The sequence below is a fragment of the Prionailurus bengalensis genome, chromosome A2 (genome assembly GCF_016509475.1).
Source record: "Prionailurus bengalensis isolate Pbe53 chromosome A2, Fcat_Pben_1.1_paternal_pri, whole genome shotgun sequence".
NCBI lineage: Eukaryota > Metazoa > Chordata > Mammalia > Carnivora > Felidae > Prionailurus > Prionailurus bengalensis.
This window is the reverse complement of record NC_057348.1, coordinates 120,932,900-120,959,532: the sequence shown is the minus strand read 5'-3', so window position 1 is coordinate 120,959,532 and position 26,633 is coordinate 120,932,900. Positions and strand designations below refer to the sequence as shown.

The 26,633-nt window shown below is 39.5% G+C and overlaps 1 protein-coding gene across 3 annotated transcripts in view; it reads right to left on the bottom strand.

The window, feature by feature from the left end:
* PLEKHA8 (pleckstrin homology domain containing A8) overlaps positions 1-26,633 on the bottom strand; it is a 62,864-nt gene that overhangs the window by 23,609 nt on the left and 12,622 nt on the right. For all 3 annotated transcript variants that reach the window (XM_043589179.1, XM_043589181.1, XM_043589180.1), the window contains exons 2-9: positions 15,612-15,728; positions 14,246-14,401; positions 12,740-12,864; positions 9,191-9,349; positions 8,161-8,201; positions 6,275-6,429; positions 4,246-4,405; positions 3,769-3,854 (exon numbers count right to left, since the gene is read on the bottom strand). In XM_043589179.1, coding sequence (XP_043445114.1) covers positions 3,769-3,854; positions 4,246-4,405; positions 6,275-6,429; positions 8,161-8,201; positions 9,191-9,349; positions 12,740-12,864; positions 14,246-14,401; positions 15,612-15,728 — 999 coding nt within the window. The remainder of the gene's footprint in view (positions 1-3,768; positions 3,855-4,245; positions 4,406-6,274; positions 6,430-8,160; positions 8,202-9,190; positions 9,350-12,739; positions 12,865-14,245; positions 14,402-15,611; positions 15,729-26,633) is intronic.

Genomic DNA, 26,633 nt, shown 5'->3' with positions numbered 1-26,633 from the left:
TATTGATTACAAGTTAAGATAATATTTTGGATATACTAAATTATATAAAATATACTAAAATTAGTTTAAAAAATCAGTTCACTTGTTTCGTTTTACTATTTTAATGTGTTTGCCAGAAAATTTAAAATCATGTATGTGGTTCGAATATTTCTGTGGGACAGGAGCAGCTAAAAAAATAACGAAGGGTAGAGGTAAAAAGCCAGAAGAGAAAAAATAATGGAGTTCTAAAAAGCACCTGATTGATCCAAGAAAAAAAAAAAGAAGGAAAGGAAGAAAGAAAAAGGGAAGAGGCAGGGACAAAGATAGGTAGCTAAAAAGCTAAAATAGGAAATAAAACAGAATAATAAAAAATTAATTGATTGGCTAGAATTTAAGAAGGGAATAAAAAGAAACAAGGAACAGATAGAACAAATAGAAAATAAACAGCAAGATGATAGAAATAGCAAGACAGTAGACTTAAATTCATCCAAACAATGTAATTCACTATTATTAACAAAAGTACAGGAAAAAAAGATACAACTTCAATAAACACTGAAGATGTATTCTATAAAATTAACTCACTCATGATTATAAAATATTATAAAATACACAAAAGTCAACTGTATCTGTATGCTGTCAATCAACAACTGGAAGATGAAATACTTTTTACAATGGCATCAAAAATCATAAAATTCTAAAATTTATTCTTAACAAAAATGTATAAGGCACCTACACTAAAAACTATACAAAACATTGTGAAAATAAAGACTTAAGTAAATGGAGAGAAATAGCATGCTTCCAGATTAGAAGACTCAAAATTATTTAAGAAGTAAATTTCCTCCTAATTGGTTTACAGATTCAATATGATCTTAATCAAAATCCTTTTCAATAGAAATTGAAAAGTTAAAATTTATATGGACATGCAAAGGACCTAGAATTGCCAAAACAATCTTGAAAAAGAATAATAAAATTGGAAGACTTACATTATCTGATTTCAAGCTTTAATATAAAGGCAAGTAATTAAGACAATATAAGTATTAGCATATGAAAAAATAAACAGACTACTGGAACAGAAGACAGTACAGAAACAGACCCACACCTAAAAGGTTCACTGATTTTCAACAAAGTGGCCAAAATAATATAAAAGAGAAAATAATGTTTTTTCAAGAAATGGTTTTTGAACAGCCAGATATCACAAAGGGAAAAAAAACAAGACTCTCAACCCTTACCTCACACCATACAAAAACTAAGTCCAAGATGTATAAATGTAAATATAAAATCAAAACTAAAAGGTATAAAAAAATTCAAGAGAATATCTTCATGACCTTGGATGTGAACAAAGATTTCTTTCTTTTTTAAAAAAAATTTTAACGTTTATTTATCTTTGAGAGAGAAAGAGAGAGAGAGCACGAGCAGGGAAGGAGCAGACAGAGAGGGAGACACAAAATCTGAAGCAGGCTCCAGGCTCTGAGCTGTCAGCACAGAGCCCAATGTGGGACTCAAACTCACAAACCGTGAGATCATGACCTGAACCAAAGTCAGACACTTTATCGACTGAGCCACCTAGGTGCCCCATAAACAAAGATTTCTTAAGACACCAAAAGCACTATAAAAAGAAAACAGATACATTGGATTTCAGGAATGTTAGAAGCTGCTCTTTAAAGACATTAAGAAAAGAAATAGGCAAGCCACAATCTGGAGGGAAATACTCATAATACATATGTCTACAATGACATGTTTTTGAGAATATATAATGAATCCTTACAATTCAGCAGGAAGAACATTAGCCAACTTAAATTTTTTTTTTTAACGTTTACTTATTTTTGAGACAGAAAGAGACAGAGCGTGAGCAGGGGAGGGGCAGAGAGAAAGGGAGACACAGAATCCAAAGCAGGCTCCAGGCTCTGAGCTTTCAGCACACAACCTGATGTGAGGCTGGAACTCACAGACCGTGAGTTCATAACCTGAGCCGAAGTCAGACACTTAACCGACTGAGCCACCCAGGAGCCCTGAACATTAACCAACTTTTAAAAATGGATTAAAGATTGGAAAAGACTTTACAACGAAGGAGATAGCAAAGGCCAATGAATTATATTAGAAAATGTTCAACATCATTAGTCATCAGGGAAGTGTAGGGGTCAAGGGCAGGCCACACCAAGATGGACCACTTGGAACATGAAGATTATTTTGAGTGAAAAGCAATCAAAACCCAGCAGATTCAGGAAAAATTCTTTACCTTCCCTTTGACTGCCTAAATTTACATTGGAAAGGAAAAGCCTGTTCCAGGAAGAGAGCAATTAGCAGATTCCTCTTTACTTAAGAAACTTATCTGCATAACAGCGCAGCCTTGGTTTTCCAACCATCTCCTTTCACCTTCCTACTAATGATCTTCCTCCGTTTTGTATCCTGTCCCCAGACCCCTGCCCCTTTAAGGGTCAGGATGTCATATAAGTCTCATGTTGTCTGTCTTTGAAATTTCATGTCTGTGTGGATTTTCTGTATGTTGAAATTTCATGTCTGTGTGGATTTTCTGTATGTATGGAATTACATTTGATTTTCTCCTGTTATTCTGTCTCATGTCAATCTGATTCTTGGGCCAGCTAGAAGAACGTTAAGGGCATAAACTTCTTCCTCCCCAACACAAATTAAAGCCACAAGGATACCTAAACACTCACAGGAATAGCCAGAACCAAAAATTCCAATACCACCAAGTGTTTGTGAAGATGTGAAGCAACCAGAATACTCCTACATTGCTGCTTGAAGTGTATAATTGTGCAGTCACTTTTTATAAAGTTAACCAGATGAATCCAATGAATCAGCAATTCTACTCCTGGGTATTTACTCAAGATATGAAAAAATATGTTCACAGACACAATATTCAGAGTGATATAATTTATAATAGCTCCAAACAAGAAACTACGCAAAGGTGCATCAATAGAAGAATAAATAAACAAATTGTGGTATGTTCATTTAATAGAATACAATTCAGCAATAAAAGGGAATGAACTACTGATACATGTAACAGTAAGGATGAAAACATTATACTGAGAGAAAAAAACAGATCCAAAAGAGTAGATAATGATTCCCCTTACATGAGATTTTAGGAAAGATTAGCAAAACTAATCTATGGTGACAGAAATCAATACAATGGTCGCCTTGGGGTGCTGAAGACATTCTAGTCTTGATAGGGATACGGATTACACAGGGGTAGGTGTGTTTGTCAAAAATCACTGAATCATAACACTTAAGTTCTATGTAAGTTATATCTCAATTTCAAAAAAGATACACAAAATTTAAAAATGTGAATTAAAAAAGATGCACAGCTAAATAGGTCATGAAGCAAATTTCAACATGTTAGTGATTCCTGGTTCTACCGACTCTATATAAAAAGTAAATGTAATTTGGAGTTAAATTTATACATACAATTTTTAAGCCCTTGAAAAAAATGTTTTAACTGGTAAAATTTTTTTCATTATACCAATGGATTTGAAGGTCTGTTCCTCTACTACTTCCACTCTTGCTTGCTTTTAAGTATGATTTCTGGAATACAAAATTCCTATTTTTCCTTATACTACTTTGTGGTCAACGTTTAATCACAAGCAGGAATAAAACGGAAACGTGGAATAACGCTTAAGGTCACACAGTTTTAACGTACGTGGCTGGTGACATGCAGAAATAGCTAAGAAGGGTCACTTCATTGTACATACAGTTCAGGATACTTCTGCAAAACAATAGCAGTGAGACAGATTCCAGAGACTAATGAATTCAAGACAAATGCAGTAACCTTACCTAATACTGGAACCACAGCATAACATGATGCCAAGAATGCTTCTGTGGGAATGCCACTGTCTTCCAGAAGTTCAATGTCACTAAAGCTAATGATACAGAGTGATATAGAGGAGGAAAGATTGAAAATACAACATTAGCACTCTCTGCAATTCAGAGGTAGCCATGAAAACAGCTGCCCCTCTGTAGGGCAAGTCATTTGGCCTGATTTCAGTGATCGCTTTTCTATTATAAAATGGTGCAATAAAATCATTTTCCAAAGACAGTCTATGAAAGCAAGCTAAAATTTGTTCAGAGTATAGTCTCAATTCAATTCCTTCTCATCCGCTGCTTCAGACAGGTAAACAGAAAAGCACACACGTGGTATAGCATCTCCTCTATTCTGTGATAGTACGCCATCATCTGAAAGGAGCACCAGGATTGACTTCCAGAAGGAAAGCTGGTGTCCAACTGTCAGTGACTTTAGAAAGTACACGATACCTGGTATTCATGGTACTAAAGAAAGTCGGGATAACTTCTTGGCCTTCTTCCCAGGGGGATTCTGGAGAGCTACTTGAGGAGTCTGATCCAGGCTGTGCCAAGCTGCTGTCATGATTTTCCAGGTTGTCCTCTCCTTCTTCCTTCATGATCTCACCTTGGACTGTGAACAGGAGATACTTATTATTTATTATAAAATTTAACACACATTCAGTGAATATTTCTAAAACACGGAGTCTGAAATACTACACAGACACACACACACACACACACACACACACAACACACATGCACGAATGTGGGTTTAAATACATGTAGATTTGTAAACTTTTCACTCAACAGTTTATCATGAATATTTTCATTATCATTCAATACTTTTTAAAATACCATTCTAATGGCCATATAATACTGCATCAAGCTCACGTGGATGGCACGTGGTTTTTAAAATTTCAGTGTTTATAAATACTGTCGATCCTCACTATTAGTGTATTCTGTATTTGCAAATTTGTATTCTTGATAAAGTTTATCTGTGATCCTAAAACCAATGCTTGTGGCACTTTTGCAGTCGTTTGTAGACATGTGTACAGTGGTGAAACATTTGAGTTGCCTGATATACACATTCCCAGCTGAGGTCAACCAAGGTGACAAACTGCCTTCCTGCTTCAGTTCTCACACCATACGCGTGTGTTTATACAGGGTCACGCTTTGTGCGTTCTGTTATTGATTTTGTTGTTTGCAAGTGCCCCCAAGTGCAGTGCTGTCTCGTGCTCTGACGTGTAAGAAGGCTGTGACGGGCCTTATGGAGAAAATACATATGTTAGGTGAGCTCCATTCAGGCACGAATCAAGCACTGCCATTATAGTACTGCTGACCATGGGTTCAATGTTAATGAATTAACAATACATACTCAGTAAGATGTCTTTAACCAGAAACACACATAAAACAAGGTTATACACATTGATCAGTCGACGACCAAAATGTGAATAGGGGTTTGCAGGAACCTAACTTTGTATTTCCCCTAAGAGCAATGGTTCAGTATTTACTAACTCAGTGTCTACAGTGACTTTATAACTACCATGAATAATGAAAATCACTGTAATGTCATAAAGAACATCCCCGTCCAAGGATATTTGTCCTTAAACTTGACTATCCCTGAAGACAAATTCCTAGAAGTAAAATTATTGGGTCAAATAAATTACAGTACTGTTTCCACAGAAATTCCCGTCTTTATTATTTACTCAAGGGATAAGACATCAGCACTGTGTGGATTGCTTGCCTCAGATTATTAGCTATGAAAACCTTCCTTCTCTGTCCCCAGCTCATCTGGAAAAAAACAGGGTCTTTGTTATTTCCGGGGAGATGAGCAAGAAACTTATTTAAAATTTTATTTCCAAAATAATTATTAAACACTTACAACACAATTAAAAGCTCTAATACAGTTGTCTTGGACTGATCTGAAGTTGGTTTTAGTGGTTAGAGCCAAGGGAATTAGCAAATTTGAAAGGGCGGCATCCCTACAAGCTCTGACCTGAAGTGTAGGACTCTGGCTCGAGGGACACAGAGAAGGCTGGGTGAAAACCTGCTGGTGGTTGGTGAACGGTGATATCCGCAGGCCTTACCAGAAACCAGGAGGACAGCAACCTGAACTGCCATAACTGTATACTCTGTTAAGTCTGACATCATAGTTTAAGTTCAAAGGATCTTGAGACTTAGAGCAGAGGGCCAGTGAAATCCTCATATTCTCTAAAAAGTCAGCACAGACAGCTGCTGCCCACTGCTGCTCGCTGCAGCCCACGAACATCACAGAACAGTGAATAGGTCAATTCTCTTCATTCTGCCTTCTCAACACTGGGTCAGATGGGCTGGCACAACGTTGTGGAGTGACCTATGTTATCCAGCTAATGTCTGCCTTAGGCACTCCTAGCACATTGTCTTGAGGCCAATGCCTCAAGTGTCACATCATGGATAAAGAATCAAACTCCCAAGATCCTACTGTTCAATGGTTTGCTTCAGACTTTACTTTCATTTTTACCTGTTATATTATCGTCTGTATTTTCTTCACTTGATATGCTGCAATCCATCTCTGCAGGTTTCAAATATAAGCTCTTATTTTTCATTAGGATTTCTTCATCATCATTGATTTCCATATGTAAAGATCCATTTTCACAATTGTTTAACTCCATTTGCCTGAAATTTTTTATAAGGAAAAAAGGCAAAAAGTCCAATTATTTGGTCTTAAATAGACTGTACAGGTAGATCTTGAAAGAGAGGAAGGGTTCACAAGCACCAACTACTTTTAACAGTGATTAGAAACCACTATTGTTGGGGCGCCCGGGTGGCTCAGTCAGTTAAGCATCCGACTTCGGCTCAGGTAATGATCTCGAGGCCCGTGAGTTCGAGCCCTGCGTTAGGCTCTGCGCTGACAGCTCAGAGCCTGGAGCCTGTTTCAGACTCTGTGTCTCCCTCTCTCTCTGACCCTCCCCCGTTCATGCTGTCTCTCCCTGTCTCAAAAATAAAATAAACGTTAAAAAAAAAAAAAAGAAAAGAAACCACTATTGTTAAATCGGCCAAATGTCTCAGCCTCCTGCCTCCAAGGCAGGTATGTGCCTGTGACGGAAGCAGGCCTGTCTGCCAACTGGAGGTCTGAAATCAAAGAGCCGTTCCTGGCTTTCCATGGACCCTCAGTGGATTCAAACTTCCTGCTCCCCACCAGCAACAGGAAACAGTCATTGACAGCTCTTTGGTTTTCAATCAGTTTTCTACATGGACACATTTAACAGTTTTCTAGCTTTTCTCAGCTTCTCCCTGGGAAGTTTTTTCTCTCTCTTCAGCTCTCAGAATCATTGGCCACTCCTACCTGTTCCCCTACCAGTTAACTGTCCAGAAGCTACATGCTGTGGTCAGGGGAGAATACTCCCTAAAAAGTTACGTGTGACAGAAAAGAAGCAGGAGAACACAGGATACATCCTGAGAATAGGCTGCTCTTTGGGGTGACAGGAAAAGTGTTTAACAGGCAAGTAGAAGAGCTGATTTTGTTAAAGGGACAACCATGATACCTTATCGTAAGTGATTATATCTAGCCAAATAAGAACAAAAATATTTCCTTCTAATAAAAACAAAGACAAAGGGGCTAAGCTATTTGACTCCAGGAAAAGTATTTATTTTTTAAAGAAATGCCATATTTCAACTTAGCAATTAAAAATGTAGGAGTATATTAAGGAAATGTCAGACACAAAAAATCTACAAAGATGTTCCCAGTAGAAATATCTAGAACAAGAAAAAAACGGTAACCAAATTGGAACAATCCTTGTACTAAAGCAAACAATAGTATACAAAGAGATGAAATGTTAAGTAATAATTTGAAAGGACAAATATACGGAGTAAGTCAAAATACAGGAATGTTTATATAAAATAATAACTGAATAAAGACCCCAAATAATAAGAACACAACTATGAAAATGTGTACTTTTTTTCTAAAATCAAAGGATCATTTAGAGGAATAGTTTAGATTTTGATATTAAGTTTTTTATTCAACTTGTAAAGCTACCTAAGCTTTTTATTTTTAAATAACATAAAATCGTACTGTCTTTTCTGGATAAAAGCACACTGAAGTCAATGCCTGGCTCCTCCACGAGAGGCGGTTCCAACCCTCGGCACACTAGAGTGATGAAAAGTTACTACATGTGGAGGGCAGATTCATCCACAGATGAGGGAGAATGAAGACATCTCCCTGGGCAGTCAGAGCTGAGTGTAAGATCTGCATGGCTTCAAGCTCACCCCAAAGTGGAAGATGAGATACTGTTTCTTTCTGGCACCACCTCAAATCATGATCAGCATATTTTTATTTCTTTTAAACCAACAATAAAAAATTACTTTTCTATTTTTAGAAAGAAGAAAAAACCAAAAGAGTTACTGTACCTTTCCAATGAATTATGAATCGGTATAATAGGATGTTTCATCTTTAAAAGAAGCAAAAAAATGAAAGCTTCGTGTTAAATTTCCAACAGAGCATATTCAGAGTCTTATCACATATAAATGTGGTAAATATGACCATAACATAACTGCTCCACTCAAAGGAATAATTTTAGATTGTTCCCCAAAGGGAGTCATTGATCTCAACCAGTCCTCTGTATTTTTTCAAACAAGTGTACCCAAATTTCTAAGGAAAAGGAAGGTGGGTCTTTTGAAGGATCTAATTACCATAGCCAAACTTTTGGTGGTTGGATTTCTTGTAATTAAGATTCTGATGCAGCACCGTTTCAAATACTAGAAGTATAAACAGTATGGAGGCTCCTACCCTTAAGGTAATTTCAATACAGAGTAACGCTAAAATAGGGGCATGCATAGAGGAGAAGCTCCTAGACCAACTTACGGATTCAGGAAAGGAGAGATTCAATCTTGAAGGATGAGGAAGTACTAACCAGGGAAAGGTAAGTGAGAAAGAACAGCATTCTTGGCACTGGGAAATGGTGCAAAGATGTCACAGGGGGGATATATGCTGTTAGTATGTTCAGCCAGGTAATGACAAAGAGGCTGGTGGTGTGAGAAGGGGTTAAGTTCTGACTTTAACCTTTGGCGATGAGGAAGGCATGGCGTGGTGTAGGGTAAAGTGGTCCAGTTTATACTGCATGAATGGAAATACCATCGGCCGCCTGGAAGGTCAGGGTGAAAGCAACTAGTTAGAAGGCAACCACCAATCTTGGCAAGATTTACTGGATAAGGAGGCTGATAAGAGGCTAGCTACATCAGAGACAGGTTTAGGTGGTAAAATTGCCAAAACAAATGGACATGGGGGACTGAGGACCGAAATATGTGAGTGGACATAAAGGGAAGTCTACTAAAAAAATGTCTTTCTCAGTCACTAAAGGGGGATGGATAACATTGTTCACTATATCATTTTTTAACTTTTCCTCATGCCCTTCTGCGGCCAACCTGAGCTGGCCTTTACCTTGTTGGACTTCAGCATGGCCAGCTGCGGTGAACCTGGCGGAGTGCGATAGAGCAGTTCAGAGGTGAAGGCTGCATTTGCGATCTGCATGCATTCTTCCAGAGTCTTCAGAAAAGTATTGCAGGTTGATTTCAGCAAAGTTCCCACATCAATTCCCTCCTATGAAACAACGAAAGTGGAAGACTCCTTTACCTTGCCAAAAAAGAAAGAGCCCAATTGTGGAATGTCCTTAGAGGTTTTTATCCACAGTGTAGTAATAATGTACCCACCTACTTTGCTGGACAAATATGTACATCAATTACAAAAGAAAAATAACGAGTGTGTCCACTTTATCTACTAACCACAGACAAGCCTTATCCTCAATCTGACCCTTCAACACTCACACCCCCTACTCCAGATGAAGGCAACAAATTTCTTCAGTTCAACAGTATTAGATGCTGGAACTGTGCCAGGTGCTGGGCACAGAGCCCTCAGGTCTTATGTAAGGGGGTGGCAGGCATGAAACGGAATCACACAGACTAAAGAACTGTGGAATCAATGGAGAAATGTCTCCCATTGAGTAAAAATGAGGTTCTAGAAGAGAAGCATTAGAAACCATAAACTGTTTACTTTCAAATGAGGTTTTTGTTTTTGCAATATATGAAATTTATTGTCAAACTGGTTTCCATACAACACCCAGTGCTCATCCCAAAAGGTACCCTCTTCAATACCCATCACCCACCCCCCTCCCTCCCCCCCCCCCATCAACCCTCAGTCAAATGAGGTTTTTGGATTTCAGTACAGATGAGTTTGAGAGGTTTTAGCAACTGTAATTCTTTTGAACATCATTTTTCTTCCAGTTATTTTACTTGCTCAGGGTGTTTTTCCTCTGAATATTGGTATTAGTAAGTTGTTCAGGGAATTGAGGTCATACCCCAACTAGAGAGCACAGTAGACACATCTAGTGGTATAAAAGAAACTAGATTGGGCCCAAGATGGAGTCGCTCATGCTAAGCCTCACATTAGCGACTCAAAATCTCCAAGTTTCTATGCTTGGTTATCCTAGACAAGGCAGGCCTAGGGTCAAGCGATCAGCACAAGGTACCTGACCCAGCTCCAAGATTTCCCTTTGCTCTACATGAGGAAAGTAACCCTGCTTTAACTAATCAGCAAATGCCCAGTAGAACTTCCTTGTTCCTGCTCACTTTGGTCTATAAAAATCTCTAGCCCTGTACAGCTTTTCAGAGCTCCTTTCTATCTGCTAGATGGGATGCTGCCCAATTCATGAGCTGCTAAATAAAGTCAGTAAGATTTTTAAAATTTACTCAGTTGAATTTTTCTCTTTTAAGAGTAGCCTCTGTATTTTCTTCAATTTTGTATTTCTAACAAGGTAACAGGTGCTTTTACTGGTTGTGGACCACTATGATTCTGACACTGATTATGAATGCATGGGTTTTCTCATACCACCAAGCAAACCTCTGACAGCAGTTGGGTGTCTACAATTCAACTAAACTGTGACGCTATCTACCTGAAGATAAGTGTCAGATTTCACAGGGTAAGGGCTCAGTCCGGCAGGGCTGCTCCACAACCCTCACTTCAGACACCAGTGTCAAGTCCAGCTTGTCCCCTGTGCTTCTGACTGACCTGCTACAGACTGGAGGTTCCAACCCCCTCCTTTCAGTTGACTAATTTGCTAGAGCTGCTTACAGATCTCAGAGAAACATTTTACTCACTAGATTGCCAGTTTATTAGAAAAGGATACAACGCAGAAACAGATGCATAGGGCAAGGCACCTGGGAACAGGCTCAGAACTTCCACGCTCTCTGATCACTTTCCCTGAACCTTCATGTGTTCACCAACTCAGGGGCTCTCTGGACCCTGTTCCTGGGGTTATGGAAACTTCATTTCATAGAATATTGATGAAATCATTGGCCACTTGGGATTAAACTCAATCTTCAGCCCCTCCTCCTTCCCAGGAGATGAGGGTGGGGGTGGGTGAGTGGGTCTGAATGTTCTAACCCTCTAATCACATGGTTGGGTCCTAGGTCAACCAGGCCTCTGGCTTAGGCACTTTAAGAGAAGTCTCCTCAACACAACAAAAGACAACTTAATCATTCTCATCACAGGAAATTTCAAGGGTTTTAGGATCTCTGCCAAATACATACTTCTTATGAAGACCAAATGTATATTTTGTATTATAAATCACAGTATCACAACCATAGATTCATGAGCAAGTTCCCAAGGCACCCTTGAATTAAAAATTGTTATGTTCACATTTTCCCTTCCCATTAGATCAGGAGGGCTTCCCCACCTTGGCGCGACTGACATGAGGGGCTGGCTCATTTTTGTAGTGGGGGAAGAAGGGGGAGAGCTCTCCTGCTCACGGCAGGATGTTAAGCAGCACCCTAGCCTCTATACGGTGGATGCCAATAGCACTCTTTCAGTTGTGACAACCAAAAATGTCTCCCGCGGGGCAAAACTGCTCTGGGCTGAGAATCACTGCTCTGACCTATAAACACCCCAAGAGCAGGACTGAAATGTTCTTTTGGTATCCCTCTCCTCCCCTCCCCCAGCACAGCGTCTGGTACACAACAGGCAGCTGCTGAATGGATAGGAGAACCCAAAAGGAGGTGAATGAAAATGAGTTAAATCACCCTTCTTTAGAAACACTGAAAGCACACATACCACTAGTAACATAATATTCTTCTACTAAAACCATTAATTAGAATCCGCAGGTTCTTCATTTTGTAGGCACTGCTGTTTAGATTATAATTACTCTGAGAGTAGAACAGAGACCCTCTGGGGGTAGTGTGAGCCATTCAATACCCAACACCAGACAGGTCTTTTAATATATTTTTTAGGATGAATGAATGACAGCTTTATTAATAAACATTAAAAATCACAATCCTTACTGACAATGGATGGAAAAGAAAGCTGTGTCTCCATCTCTGAAAGCACTAGTCTATACTAAAGCAACAATTACTATTTCACCAATAAAATCCTGTTACAGGGGTGCCTGGCTAGCTTAGTCAGTAGGGCATGCAACTCTTGATCTCCGGGTCGTGAGTTCAAGCCCCATGTTGTGTATAGAGCTTATGTAAAATAAAATAATAAAATAAAATAAAATAAAAATAAATAAATAAATAATAAAAATAAAATCTTGTTAGTCTTATCAAAGGTGACAGACACACATTACTGAAAAATGTGATGCTGGCACGTTAGTTGCCACACCTACAGAAGCAGCTGTGCTAGACAGGTAAGGCTGTATTTTAAAAAGTGATGCAAATGGGCAGAAGCATATTTTAGTACACCAGCAGCAATGTTAAAGGTTCCAAAGGGTATCAATTAATCCTGAATTCATTCTGTGAAGGAAAACTATATGCCTCCATATGCTGAAATGCATTTGTTGGTATCCCCAAAATGCACATTTCTTCTCTCTTGAATTTTGTTACTTTTTCCTCCAGAAAAATAGTAAATTCCAAAACAGTCAGGGATTGTGTGAGAGTAAGCATTACCTGTAAGCAACATCTGGCACTATTTTTCATGTGGCTAAGACAAGTAATATTTTACCTCAGAACTGGACACACCAATTGCGGTCACTTCTTTTGTTTTATCTACTTGCTGAACGAGGAGGTCACAGTAGAGTCTTAGTTCCGACATTTTGGTTTTCAAGTTTTCAGTGTTTTCAGCAAACTCTAAATAAGAAAATGATAATAATGTAATTATCAGGATAAATAAACAATTTACTAGTTAGCATACCATGGAGTGGAATATATAACCTATATCTAAAGTCAGATGTTTATGGTATGGGTTATAGATAAGATACGAGTGAAGATATGAGGACAAGAAAAACAGAATAAAGAGATTTCTGGTCTTTTGTAGTCTATATTATTTTTGGGGCCAAGGTACTGAATGATCACCAGTACAGGAAGAAGGACACAGCATACTTTTTATCCTTTAATGTCAGAACTGGGAGCAAAGAGTCAATGGTTCAGAATTTTGGTATTTGCTACAGTTTTCCCTATCTGTAAAATGGGGTCATAGCTATCTACCTGCTAACAGTGCTCAAAACTGGGCAACTGTTCTGTAACGTGCAATTACCACTAATAAGATGGCTTGTTAATTCACAGAACTGGTTCAGCATGCCACCTGTCAAAGCTAATGACACCCTCTGTGCACCTGCTGAGACCTCATTAGCACAGTGCTCCAGCTGCTCCCTCACTGAGGGCTCAGCTAGTCATTATCACTTCTGTTTTTTGTCCCATGAAAAAGCTGCATGTTACAACCCGATCTGAGTCAAAGCTGACAGTGTCTAGAATTTGCTCCTGAGTTAGCATTAAAAAACAACCAAGGAAGAGGCCATTTTACTGTGTCTACTTGAAGAGTCAAGCACACCTGCCACACCTGTCATGAGAAAGAGGCCTCATCTCCCGCCTATCTCTCTAGGTGCATATATATGGGTGGGGGGCTGGGAAGGTGGTGGTTAGGGCTGAGGCACTCTTCCCATAGTCCACATAGAAAGCTGTGCCATGGTTCTCAGGAGACAACGATGTCAAGTTAATGAGCATTAAGCAGCAGCAACCCGGCAATGAGTATCCATCCCACCCCAGGGAAAGGGAGGGGAAAGTGGGGTCCTACTGCAGAAAGTGCCCCGATCCAAGGCTCAGCTATTCTTTACCAAAGGTCAACTCTGTGCCAGACTGGGTCCTAGACAGTTTCGTATAATGGTGAATCCTACGGCAATCCTTCTAATGTAGACTTTTACATCTTTTTAAAATAAGAGGAAGCTGAGAGTCAGAGAGATTAAGTGACCTATGCCAAGGCCGAAGGCCAGTACCTACAAAGCCATGATTTGAATCCAGCTGCATCTGGCTCCAACGCCTGTACTCTTTCTACTATGAGATGCCAAGAGAGAGGAGTTAGATACAGACTGTGGTTTAAATTCCAGATGTATATGGCATTTGCAGGATATAAAAAGCTGGCTAGGTGGTCAGAGGCAAGATACAAATATGGGAACCCAGAGATGCCAGTGGGTGCTTCCCAAGCTTCCCAGACCACAGAACAATCGATACTTGCCTTTTTCCTTCTGGGTCCTACTGTCTGTTAGGCAAGCCTTGGCTGACCCCAGGGCTACCAGCCACCGCTGTCTCTCAGCCACGCTTCTGGCCTTCAGGTAGAAATACTGCTCCCCAGGGATTATCAGGTCCATGCGCGTGTTATCTACAGAATGAACTGACAGCAGGCAGAGGGAGGTCAGAAGCTTAGAAGAGCTAGGGTGCCTGGGTGGCTCAGTCCGTTAGGCATCCGACTTTGGCTCAGGTCATGATCTGACCCCACGTCGGGCTCTGTGCTGACAGCTCAGAGTCTACAGCCTGCTTCGGATTCTGTGTTCCTCTCTTGCTCTGTCCCTACCCCGCTCGTGCTCTGCCTCTCTCTCTCTCAAGGATAAACAAACATGAAAAACAAATTGAAGATAAAAGAAACTTAGAAGAGCTCTATCTGGTGCCCTACCCTACCCAAATTCTTGAGCTCAACTGGTGCCAGTCATTAAAGGCTTCTTCCAAGGGGGGATGCCAGCCCTTACCACCTCCCCTGTTTATTTATCTCTTTCTAGGTGCCTCTGCTGATGAAAAGGAAAAACCTTGGCTGGCTCCGAGGTATCACCAAGACTAAAAAAGTAGTACTCAATTCTCCTTATCAGAATAGAGATAGAATCTCTCTTTTGGCTTGTGTGTGTAAAGTATGCTGCTCTGAGGCCAAAAAGGCTTGCACGCCCGTAAGTAAGGGTGTGCCTCTGTACCTTCTTGGGTTTATTGGAAAGCAATCAAGAACACACTATTCTTCCTTTTCTACTGTCCTTCACAAGTTAGATCAAAAGTGTGAGAATTGCCTCGGAGACCTTCAGGAGAAGAAATAAGCAAACCACACTCTCCTTCACCCCCTACCTCACCCCAAAATATCCTTCTAATCTGTTTTGAAGCCTCATCTTCTCAGCATGTCTCAAGATGTCTCCAAACCAAGAAGTAAAGGCTATTTGCAGGTCTTTATGCGTTTGCTTGTTTTAAGTAATGTGGTGGTGGTGAGAAGGTGTGTGTGTGTGTGTCCTGATTTACACACGGAAGTGTTTGAAGCTGCAGTAAAAAGACTTACATAAACTCTGCAAAGAGTCCCTGGCTTCAGGTGAGCAAGTGAATCAAGAATGAGCACTAGATGTGTGGTGAAGCGCGTTGCTCTCATTTATTTTGATACCTTTTAAACAACCTCCCTGTAAAACTTGTCTGCAGTTTTAGGTCTTATTCGTAAGGCTTTCTTTTGGGACATAACACTATGTATCTCTGTACTACAGGAATAGCAGAGAAAGGCACGCAGAGGCCAGTCCTTTTTTTATTTTGTCGGGGAGACAGAAAGAAAAAGAAAACTTAGAAATGCCTTGGTTTCTCACCTTGAATTTCACAGACCGCCATCTGGATGCTCCCTTTGCAACCTTTCCAGGCATCTTCAGGAGAATCATAATAGGATAATATCCCCCCACAGAGAAGGAACCATCGAGGCTGCCAACCTGAAAACAGAAGCAAGAGCAGGTCTCAATTATGGCCTACATGTGAGGTGCCTCTCAGGACACAGGAGCGGGACCTGATAAAGGAAGCTGGGTCCCAGCTCCGAGGAGCTTAAATTCCAGGGGAAATTCTAAGGGAAAGAAGTAGGTTAGAAAATACCAGTATGCGTGATCTCATTTTTAAAATTAGAAACAAACACCCATAGGGGCATATATTTTTAGTCACATAATGTATAGAAGTCTGCAAGGGCCAGGAATATAGTGATGATTCTGATGATAGTTAATAGGATTACCGATGATTTTTATTCCTTTTTCCATTAATATAGTACTAGTAATCTTTGATTTTTAATTTTCTTTTAATATTTATTTTTGAAAGAGAGAGAGAGAGAGAGACAGAGTGGGAGTGGGGGAGGGCAGAGAGAGAGGGAGACACAGAATCCGAAGCAGGCTCCAGGCTCTGAGGTGTCAGCACAGAGCCTGATATGGGCCTCGAACCCACGAACTGTGAGATCATGACCTGAGCCGAAGTCAAAGTCAGACACTCAACCTACTGAACCAACCAGGTGCCCCTGATTTTTAATTTTTTTAAGGTAAAAGATTATTGTTTCCTGAACATTATCGTTTTCTTTTTATTTGTTTTAGTGTTTATTTTTGAGAGAGATAATAGGCAGAGCACAAGCAGGCTTCAGGCTCTGAGCTGCTAGCACACAGCCCAATGCGGGGGCTTGAATCCATGGACCACGAGATCATGACCTGAGCCGAAGTCGGATGCCTAACCCACTGAACACCCCGGTGCCCCATGAACGTTATCGTTTTCATACACTTGCTCTTCTCTCCTTTGGTTAAGAACAATTATCCCGAACTTAGAAATAAGGCAAAAGATTACATTGCTCTGAAAGACGACTTCAACCACCTCCATTTTGAGCTCAGTCTGTACTTTCTGATTAAGTTCTTTCCAGCTTATCTCTCTTAACTCAGGCAAAAGACCCTACAGGCAAAGCCTCCAGTGATGGGAACTGAAACTACTCCCTCAAGCAATTAACTACTGCCCTGACTCCAGCAAGACCCTGCACGATTGACCCCAAGATAGTGACTGACCTGACCTTTACTGCCCAGCACTGGTACCCACCGACCCTTCCCCCACATTTTCCTTACATAATAAACCCACAAGTATTTTTAGCACTATGGAAACAGTCTTTGAGATACCAGTCCACTGTCTTCCCGGTGTGGGCCTCACTGAAATAAATTCTTTTCTTGTGTCACCACTACTCATCTCTCTGTCTTTGGATTTTGTCAGCAGGGAATGGCAGATCCTGGTCTGTTGGGGCCCCCAGGGCCAGGTGCTCTTATACCCGTGTCCTGCAGCCCTTTCCACGTCATAGAGAGTTACAGAGTGCAAATAAGCCTGTGTGGGGGCATATGAGCCCTAGGAGAAGGTAACTTTGACTTATTACTTAGCATTGATCCACTGTAATGAAATAATCTTAAAACATTCAAGGGCTTAACAACTTTTACTTTGGAGAATTTCAGGGGACAAACCATATTTGGTTGAAATACACATCTTATCTAGTCCTCTTACAAATTTATATTCTAGGCAACCAAAATTACTTGCTATCTTCCTGCTTCTGGGCTTTTGCCTGAGTTGGATCTTTTTTCTAAAATGTCATCTCTGACTATTTCTGCATAAGCCTTGTTAGTCTCCTCAGTCAGATATACACATATTTTTTTCTCTGAAATGTTATAGCCCTTTAGGGATACATTTTTCTCATGACGCTCTTCTGGGGCTGAGGCAGACAGAGAGAAGGCCAGGAAAAGCTTTGAGCAGAGCCCTAGGGGCTGCTTAGGTACAGATGTCCGATGACTGATTCACACAAACCAAGAGGCCTGAGACCCAAGAAGAGCTGTGGTTCCATCCAGGTCAGAAAGCAGGAAAAGACCAATGTTGCAGCTCAGGCAGGAGGAATTCCCTCTTTCTTGGCCTTTTTATTCTATTTAGGTCATTGATTGATCAGATGAGACCCACTCATATTGGGGAAGGCAATATACTCAGTCCACCAATTCAAACGTCAATCTCGTCTAGAAACACGCTCACAGACACACGCAGAAAGATGTTTGGCCACATGGCCAGGCACCTCATGGCCCAGGCACACTGACACATAAAATGAGTCATCACATCATATGTTAACTAACTTGGATTTAAATCAAAAAAATAATAATAACAAATAAAAAAAATTAATCATCACACACCATTAATTTTAAGACTTACCATTATTTTGCTTAACACAAGAAAAAAAAAATACCTGGCCATTAATCAATGACACGGCGCTGCCTCTGCTTCCTGATGTCAGCTAATGAAATGTGGAATAATGTCTACAAATTGAAAAACTGTGGCACTAAACTAGGTTTAGCTTATAGTAATCTGAAAAAAGTTAAAGAGCTCCTCCTCTCCCTCAACACACACACACACACACACACACACACACACACACACACACACACACGGCACAGCTGCAGTTAGGTTTTGAAAGTTGCTGGTGAACTGTAATAGCAACTGAAACAGCACCTTCCCTGTAACATGTTCTATATTTACCTAGAAGTTATAATTGTACTAGAGGAAGTTCTATATATCGTTATTTTATCCTGTAGTCTGTAACTATAAATACCGTGACCAAAAAAACCTTCTCTTTAAATCATAAAGTTACTGGAATCTCAGAAGGCACATTAAGAGACCACAGAAGTCTCAGTCCCATTATATGAAATTTACCGGCAGAGCGATGGACAGTCCAAAGAAGGACTGGGATGCACTGCTCCTTCACGAGGTCCATTTCCCAGAAAGCTCAGTTACAGCTCAGAAATAACTGTATGACAAAAGCGGCAAGAATGAAGAGGCCATTAATCCACTTCCTGTTTTAAATTAATCTGCAGTTACTTTGATTGATGTTTCAGCTTGATCGTCTAAGGGATGCCCAGATAGCTGGTAAAACACTATTTCTAAGTTTGTCTGTGAGGGTGTCTCTGGCAGAGATTAGCATTTGAGTCAGTAGACTGAGGAAAGACTCCCCTCACCAATGCAGGTGAGTATCATCCAATCCACTGAGGGCCTGAGTAGAACAAAAAGGCAGAGGAATGGAGAATTTGCTCTCTCTTCTTGATGAGACATCCACCTTCTCCTGCCCTGGGACACTGGTGCCTTGGGGACTGTGGACTCAGATCAGGACTTAATACCATCCATCTCCCTAACTCTCAGGCCCTTGAACTCGGATCGAACTGCATCACCAGCTTTCTTGGTTCTCCAGCCTACTGACAGCAGATCATGGGACCGGTCTCCATAACTGCATGAGCCAATTCTTACAATAAATCCCTTCATATATTACAAGTATACACATATATGTATATAATACATATACAATTGTATATACTATTGGACCTGTTTTTCTAAAGAACCCTTGCTAACACACTTGGAAATGATCAAATATTCAAGGTAACAAAACAGCAGATGAAAACTGTGGGTGTAACCAGTCCCTGCTCCCTTAGATTACCATTGGATTAATCTTCCGGTCCAACCCCACTTTCCCATCCCCCCCCCCTTTTTTGGCCATTCTCTGTTGGAGATGGAATGTGGTGTCAGCCAAACTCTCTGCTTGCAGGGATTAGACAAGAGATTTCAATGAGCAAAGAAAAGTTTTAGCTTATATAAGTTACTCTGCCAGGGATGGGGTCGGGAAATAGAAGTATTTAAATGCCAATTTCACATACTTTGCATTATCCTGGATTATTTCACTATAAAAGGTATAGTGGACATTTATTTTTGGCAACCTGGCATCCACCCTCAACACCTCTGTTACTGAAATTCTCCTCCTCCACACTCTATCCATGTAGTTTGGGTGGGGCTGACTGGCTCTATGTGGGGCATGTGATTCAGGCTTAAATGGAGCTTCACGTTCCCTGTCCTCAATGATACACTCCGCGACAGGCAAGTGACCCAACCAGAGATAAATAAACCTGAGACTTCTGCTGGGTCTGGAGACAGATGGAAAGAAATGGAGACTGCCTCTTTTGGCTCTGGTCTTGAAGATGTTTGCCTGGAGCTGTCAGCAGTCATTCTGCCACCACACGGGACCTAAACGTGATTCACCCACTAAGCGAACGGGGGTGGGAGGACTTGAGGGAGGCAGGGAAAGGAAGCAAATCCAGACGACAGTTTTGAACACCGCAATAAGACCATATTATACCCATAGATAAGAACTTTTTCAGAGTCAAAAAGTGAGCCAATATCCATTTTTTTTAACTTCAAGCCTAAATTGGATTTATTCCTAAATAAAAGATTTACAAACTATCACATGATCAACTTCACTAAATGTAGAAAAAGCAAAAGCATTTGACAAAATGTAATAACATCCTTTCACAATAAAACTTCTCAACAAACTCAGAATAGAAGGGAACTTCTTCACCCTGATAAAGCATGTAAAAAACAAAACAAAACAAAACAACAACCCACAATTAACATACTTAATGACAAAAGACTGGAGGTTTTTCCCCTGAGACAACATAAGGATGCTTCCTCTCGCCGTTTCTATTCAATATTTTATCGGAGGTTCTAGCGAGGGCAATTAGGGTAAAAAATGAAATAAAAGGTATCCAGATTGGAAAAGAAGAAGCAAATCTACCTTCATCTGCAGACATGCTCTTACATATTTCAAAACAAATCAAAGCAAAAACCTAAGGAGTTCAATTAAAATTGGAATAAATAACTTCAGTAACGTTGCAGGATAGAAGGCCATATGCAGATATCAACTGTATTTCTATACATCTGCAATGAACTGAAAGTGAAATTAAGGAAACAGTTCCTTTTACAGTAAGATCGAAAAGAATGATAGTTAGGAATACACTCAATAGAAGAAGTATAAAATTTATACTCAAAAACAATATAACATTACTCAAAGAAATTAAAGACTGGAAGATCATTATTCCAAAACTGTTACCAGCCTGTTGTTTTCTCATATACTGCAATGTCTTTCTATACTTAATGTAGGGGCGCCTGGGTGGCGCAGTCAGTTAAGCGTCCGACTTCAGCCAGGTCACGATCTCGCGGTCCGCGAGTTCGAGCCCCGCGTTGGGCTCTGGGCTGATGGCTCGGAGCCTGGAGCCTGTTTCCGATTCTGTGTCTCCCTCTCTCTCTGCCCCTCCCCGGTTCATGCTCTGTCTCTCTCTGTCCCAAAAATAAATAAACGTTGAAAAAAAAAAAACAAAAACTTAATGTATACTTAATTGACAGCAACTGTTTGCAAAATTCACTTTTTTCAGCTCAACTAATGTCAAGCAATATGGATTTTTTCCAATGAGCATAGTTTTCTTGAAAAAATGTACATATATTTGGATCTAAAACAGCATAGCTCATGTTAACTTTATACTATAGTTTCTTCCTTTTTAATTTCACAACAACCACTTTAAAATCAGTTTCTAGACATGTTCTTATACCTTAAAGATCCAAACCAAAAAGTGACTACTTGTGAGTCACACCTATGTCTAAAAAACACTGTAACTTCCCATACTCAGCAGCCTTGTGACATGTAACTCATCCAAACATATCACTAAAAATAACTGCACTCCATTAAAAAGAGACCTAAATTCTTTTTTTCTTTTCAAAGATCTTATTTTTAAGTAATCTCTACCCCCAACATGGAGCATGAACTCACGAGCCCGAGATCAAGAGTCACATGCTCTGCCGACTCGGCACTTAAATTCTTAACAATATTTTAAAATTTACATGTAGTGAAATTTCTTTGGTTACCAGTTCTGAGTTTTGATAAATGCATAATCCTCTTAACAACCACCATAACAAATACAGAAAAATTCCATTATCCTCCCCTCAAAATTCCCTTGTGCTCTCCCTCTGTAGTCAAACCCTCTCCCCACACTGTACCCCTGGCCAACCACTGTTGTGTTTTCATTTTAGTTGAAAATATTTTGCAATTTTTTTGAAGATTTCCTCTTTGACCCACGGATTACTCAGAAACATATTGTTTGATTTCCTAATATTTGGGGATTTTTCACATCTTTCTGTCATTGATTTCTAGTTTACTTCTGTTAAAGACAGGAGCATTCATTCTTTCAATTGGGCAGGGTTTCTACGATAGCCCAGAATATGGTCGATCTTAGTGAATGTTCCAGGTGCATTTGAAAAACATACAGTATTCAGCTGGTGTTCGAGGGATCACTCTGTAAATGTCAATTAGGTCCAGTTAGTTGATAGTATTCAGATCTTCTGTTATCTTTGGATGATTTACTGTCTACTTGTTCGATGGAGTACTGACAGGAAGAATGTTGAAGTTTCCAAGGATAATTGTGAATTTCTCCTTTCAGTTCTATCAGTTTTTGCTTCATAGATTTTGACGTTCTGTTTCTAGATATATATACATTTAGGATTCCTATATCTTTTTGATGAATTAACCCTTTTATTTATTTTTTTTTAATTTTTTTTTTTAACGTTTATTTATTTTTGAGACAGAGAGAGACAGAGCATGAATGGGGGAGGGGCAGAGAGAGAGGGAGACACAGAATCCGAAGCAGGCTCCAGGCTCTGAGCCATCAGCCCAGAGCCTGACGTGGGGCTCGAACTCACGGACCGCGAGATCATGACCTGAGCCGAAGTCGGACGCTTAACCGACTGAGCCACCCGGGCGCCCCGAATTAACCCTTTTATAATTACACAGTGTCTTCCTTTTCCCTTGAGATTTTCTGTTCTGAAATCTACCTAGTCTAATATTCAGACAGCCAATTCAGCTTTTGATTAGTGTTTGCATGGTACCTTTTCCTATCTTTTTTTTTTTTTAATGGTTTAAAAGACTTTAATTTTTTAGAGCAGTTTTAGGTTTAAAACAAAACTGAGAGGAAGATACAGGGATTACCTATATGCCCCTCACTCATATTTGCATAACCTTTCCCCTTATCAACATCACTCACCAGAATGGCTCATTTTTTTATCATTTATATTGACACATTATAATCATCCAAAGTCCAGTTTATCTCAATGTTCACTCTTCCTGCTGTACACTTTATGGGTTCAGACAAACGTATGATATGTATCCATCATTTTTCATCTCCCACTACAACCCCTGCCCCTGCAGCACCACTCATCTTTTTATTGTCTCCATAGTTTTGTCTTTTCCAGAATGTCACATAATTGTAATCATTCAGTATGTAGCCTTTTCAAATTGGGTTCTTTCACTTAGTAATATGCATTTAAGATTCTTCCATGTCTTTTCATGGCTTGACAACTCACTTCTTTTAAGCACTGAACAAGATTCCCTTGTCTGGATGTACCAGTTTATCCATTCACCTACTGAAAGGCATCCTGTTGCTTCCAAATTTTGCTATTGTGAATAAAGCTGCTATAAAGATCCTTGTGCAGGTTTTTGTGCGGACATGAGGTTTTGACTGCTTTGGGTAAAATTTAGCGACGTCTGAATCATATGGTAGGAGCAGGTTTAGTTTTGTAAGAAACCACCAAACTGTCTTCTAGAGTCGCTGGCTGTACCGTTTTTTTTTTTTTTTTTCTTTTTGTACCATTTTGCATTCTAAAGCAATTTATGAGAGCTCCTGCTATTTCATGTCCTTGCTAGCATTTGGTGGTGTCAGTATTCCAGATTTTGGCCACTCTAATAGGTGTGTAGTGGTACCTCATTGGTGCTTTAATTTGCCATTTCCATGATGACATATGACATGAAGCTACTTTTCACAAGCTCGTTTGCCATCCATATCTCTTCTTTGGTAGGGTGTCTGTAAGGTCTTTGGCTCATTTTTATGTTGGTTTTCTTAGTGCTGAGTCTTAAGAGTTTTTGTATATTTTGGATAATAGTCCATTTATCAGATGTCTTTCACAGGTATTTTCTCTCAGTCTGTGATGTTTCTTCTACATTTTTTTTTTCAATGTTTATTTATTTTTGAGAGGCAGAGAGATACAGTGTGAGTAGGGAAGGGGCAGAGAGAGAGAGGGAGACACAGAATTCAAAGCAGGCTCCAGGCTCTGAGCTGTCAGCACAGAGCCTGACGTGGGGCTCGAACCCATGAACCGTGAGATCATGACTTGGGCTGAAGTCGGACACCCAACCGACTGAGCCACCCAGGCGCCCCGTGTGATGTTTCTTCTAATTTTCTTGATACAATCTTTCACAGAGCAAAAGTTTTTAATTTTAATGAAGTCTTATTAAATTATTTTTTATTAATTATTTTTTCTTATTATTTCTTTCATGGATTGTATTTTGGGGATTGTATCTAAAAAGGCATAAAAATGCCAAGGTCATCGAGGTTTTCTCCTATGTTATCTTCCAGGAGTTTCACAGTTTTGTGTTCTACATTTAGGTCTATGATCCATTTTGAGTTCATTTTGGTGAAGGCTGTAAGGTCTGTATCTAGATTAACTTTTTCTGCACGTGGATGTCCAGTTGGTCCAGCACAATTTGTTGAAGAGATTATCTCTGCTTCATTATATTGTCTCTCTTTCTTGGTCAAAAATCAGCTGATTGTATTTATGTGGGTCTGCTTCTGGGCTTTTTTCCCCCAATGATCTGTCTTTTCTTTTACCAATACCACACATTGTTGATTATATAGCTTTACAGTAAGTCTTTAAGTCAGGTAGCATCAGTCCTTCAACTTTGTTCTTCTCCTTCAAGATAGTGTTGGCTATTCTGGGTCTTTTGCTTCTCCAAATGACTTTTGGAATCAATTTGCTGACATCCATAAAATAACTTCTTGGGACTTTAGACTGGGATTGCATTGAATTTATAGATCAAGTTGGGAAAAACTCACAAGTTGACAATATTGAGTCTTCCTACCCATGAACATGGACTATCTCTTCATTTATTTGGTTTTTCTTAGATTTCATTCACCAGTTTTGTAGTTTTCCTTATAAAGGTGTTATACATATTTTGTTAGGTTTATACCTAAGTATTTCATTTTGGGGGGGTTAAATGTAAATGGTACTGTGTTTGAAATTTCAAGTTCCACTTGTTTATTGTTGGTATATAGGAAGGCAATGAATGGGCTTTTGTGCATGAACTTTGTATCCTGCAAACTTGCTAACATTTGTTATTAGTTCCACTTTTTTGGTTAGTTGTTTCAGATTGTCTACATAAGTGATGTTACCTGTGAACAAAGACAGTTTTATGTCTTCCTTCCAAATCTGTATGCTTCTAATTTCTTTTTCTTGCCTTACAGGATAAGCAAGGGCTTCCAGTATGATGTTAAAAAGGAGCAGTAAGAGGAGACATCCTTGCTTTATACCTGATTCTAGCGGGAAAGTTTCTAGTTTCTCACAATAAAGTATGATGTTAGCTGTTGGTTTTTGTTTTAGTATTTATTTATTTTGGGGACAGCTCAAGAGGGGGGAGGGCTAGAGAGAGAGGGAGACAGAAGATCAATCAGAAGCAGACTCTGCAATGGCAGGCTGACAGCAGTGAGACTGTTGTGGGGTTCGAACTCATGAACCCCGCAAGATCATGACCTGAGCCAAGTCGGACACTCAACTGAGTCACCCAGGTGCCCCTTAGCTGTGGATTTTTTAAAAATACTCTTTAAAACTTCTCTTCCATTCCTAGTTTCCTGAGTTTTTATCATGAATGGTGATTTGCTTAATGGCTTTTCTGTCTACTGATATGACCATGCGATTTTTCTTTTTTAGTCCATTGATAGAATGGATTACATTGATGAATTTTCAAATGTTGAACCAGCCTTGCACATTTGGGATAGATTCTAATTGGTCATGGTATACAATTCTTTTTATACACTTTTGGATTCAATTTGCTGATATTTTTTTGAGGATTTTTGCATCTATGTTTGTATATCCTTTCATTTTTAATCTGTATCTTTACATTTAAAGATCTCAAAGGCAGCATATAGTTTGGTCTTGTTGTTCATTCTATCTGACAATCTGTGTCTTTTATCTGTTTAGATCACTTACAGTTAATAGATTATCAATATAGTTGGAACTAGGGACACTGCTTTATTAATTTTCTGTTTCCTGTTTTGTTTTTGGCTACTTTGTTCCTCCCTTTCCTGACCTTTGGATTATATGACTCCGTTTTATCCACATCTTCTGCTGTATCTCTTAGTATTTGTTCATTAGTTGCTCTAGGGCTTAACAAATAGACATCTAACTTTTCAGCCTACTTAGAAATAATATTTTAGGGGAGCCTGGGTGGCGCAGTCGGTTAAGCGTCCGACTTCAGCCAGGTCACGATCTCGTGGTCTGTGAGTTCGAGCCCCGCGTGAGGCTCTGGGCTGATGGCTCAGAGCCTGGAGCCTGTTTCCGATTCTGTGTCTCCCTCTCTCTCTGCCCCTCCCCCATTCATGCTTTGTCTCTCTCTGTCCCCCCAAAAATAAATAAAATGTTGAAAAAAAAAATTAAAAAAAAAAAGAAATAATATTTTACTATTTCAAGTAAAATATGCAAACCTAAAACCAAAGAAGTCCTTTATCCTTCTCCTTTTATATTATAGTTACCATATGTATTACATTTACATATAACAACCATCCCCCCATGAGGTTATAATTTTTGCTTCCAACAGTCATACACATATTAAAGAACTTAAAGAGAAGAAAGAGTCTATTATATTTATCTGGATATTTACCATTTTTGTTGCTTTTTTTTTAATCCTGATGTTCTAAGTTTCCTGTGGTATCATTTCCCTTCAGCTTCAAGAACCGTTTTTAACATTTTAATTTTCCTTCATCTAAGGGTGTTTTTATTTTGCCTTAACTCTTAAACTCTGCCTTCTAGCCTCCACATTTGCTGGTAAGAAATCCCAGATACTGAAACTGTTTCCCTATCGTACTGTGTCTTTCTATTCTTGCTGCTTTTGAGGTTTTTTTGTTTTGTTTTGTTTTTTTGTGTGTTTTAGTTTTCAGCAG